Source organism: Miscanthus floridulus, chromosome 10 (assembly GCF_019320115.1).
Source record: "Miscanthus floridulus cultivar M001 chromosome 10, ASM1932011v1, whole genome shotgun sequence".
In the NCBI taxonomy this organism is placed as follows: domain Eukaryota; kingdom Viridiplantae; phylum Streptophyta; class Magnoliopsida; order Poales; family Poaceae; genus Miscanthus; species Miscanthus floridulus.
In genome coordinates this window covers 13,397,138-13,398,680 of record NC_089589.1, presented here as the reverse complement: position 1 = coordinate 13,398,680, position 1,543 = coordinate 13,397,138, and the positions used below count along the sequence as shown (strand labels likewise).

Genomic DNA, 1,543 nt, shown 5'->3' with positions numbered 1-1,543 from the left:
CCCCAAGCCGACCATAGATGACATCGAGGAGAAGGACGGTGGCTTTCTGACACTGGATGGTTACCTCATGATCTTCGGAGGGTCGGCAGCCTATGACTCCAAGGATCGCCAGAAGCTTGCGTGCCTTCCTTCCTTCGATGGTTGGAGTCTGCCAAAACCTTTGATCGGACCAACCACCCAGAAAGTGTCCGTAGCTGGGATGATATCCGCTCATGGCTGACCTGATCATCGGCACGAAGTGGCTCACCATGGTACTGATGGATGGAGGCAGCGGTCTCAACATCTTATACACTGAAACGCTCGACACCATGGGCATCGACCGAGCGCGCATTCGGCCGACCACGGAGCCTTTCCACGGCATCGTGTCTGGAAAGCAGGTTGTGCCACTTGGGCAGATCGATCTGCCCATCACGTTCAGGGATCTATCCAATTATAGGATAGAGACCCTCACCTTTGAGGTGGTCAGGTTCCATGGAACCTACCACGCCATCCTAGGATGTCCATGCTATGTGAAGTTCATCGCCGTCCCTAACTACGCCTATCTAAAGCTAAAGATGTCGGGTTCATGCGGGGTCATCACCATCGGCACCTCCTTCCAGCGCGCCTACGAGTGCAAGTCGAGTGCTGTGAATACGCCATGGCAATCATCTCCTCCAAAGAGCTCGTGGCCATTAGGAAGGAGGTCACCGAAGAAGTACCCGACCCCAAGCCGTCGACCAGGTCTTTTGAGCCAGTGGAGGGCACCAAGGAGGTCCTCATAGACCCTAGTGGCTCCAAGGGCAAAGTGGTGCGTATTGCACTGTGCTACCTCTGAATAGGAAAGCGCGCTCGTTGACTTCTTCCGCACCAACAGAAGACATCTTTGCGTTGAAACCCTCGAACATGCTAGGCATTCTGAGAGAAGTCGCCGAGCACGCCTTAAAGATCAGGCCAGGCTCTAAGCCAGTGAAGCAACACCTGTGTTGCTTCGACGAGGGGAAGCGTAGGGCCATTGGCGAGGAGATTGTGCTTTTGGTGGTTGGGTTCATCAAGGAAGTATACCACCCTAAGTGGTTAGCCAATCCTGTTCTTGTACGAAAGAAGAGTAGGAAATGGAGAATGTGTGTTGACTACACGGGTCTCAATAAAGCATATCCAAAGGATCTGTTTCCTTTGCCATGCATAGACCAAGTAGTCGACTCGACCTCAGGGTGCGAAACCCTTTGCTTCCTTGATGCGTACTCCGGGTACCATCAAATCATGATGAAAGAGTCGGACCAGCTCATGACATCTTTCATCACCCCATTCAGATCGTTCTGCTACGTCACAATGTTGTTCGGTCTGAAGAACACTGGGGCTATGTACTAGCATTGTATGCTTAATTGTTTCGGGGACCTAATCAGGTGAACTATTGAGGCCTACGTGGATGACATCGTGGTCAAGTCCAAACAGGATGACCAGGTCATAGCCGACCTAGAGCAGACCTTCACAAAACTTTGAGCAAACGACATTAAGCTCAACCCCAAGAAGTGCATTTTTGGGGTCTCGAGGGGTATGCTACGGG

The 1,543-nt window shown here is 52.0% G+C and overlaps 1 protein-coding gene across 1 annotated transcript; it reads left to right on the top strand.

The window, feature by feature from the left end:
* The first annotated feature begins 212 nt into the window (after positions 1 to 212).
* LOC136488033 (uncharacterized) lies at positions 213 to 761 on the top strand. Its single transcript, XM_066485088.1, has one exon. It carries the CDS (start codon positions 213 to 215, stop codon positions 759 to 761), a length of 549 nt encoding a protein of 182 aa, XP_066341185.1.
* Positions 762 to 1,543: the final 782 nt, after the last annotated feature.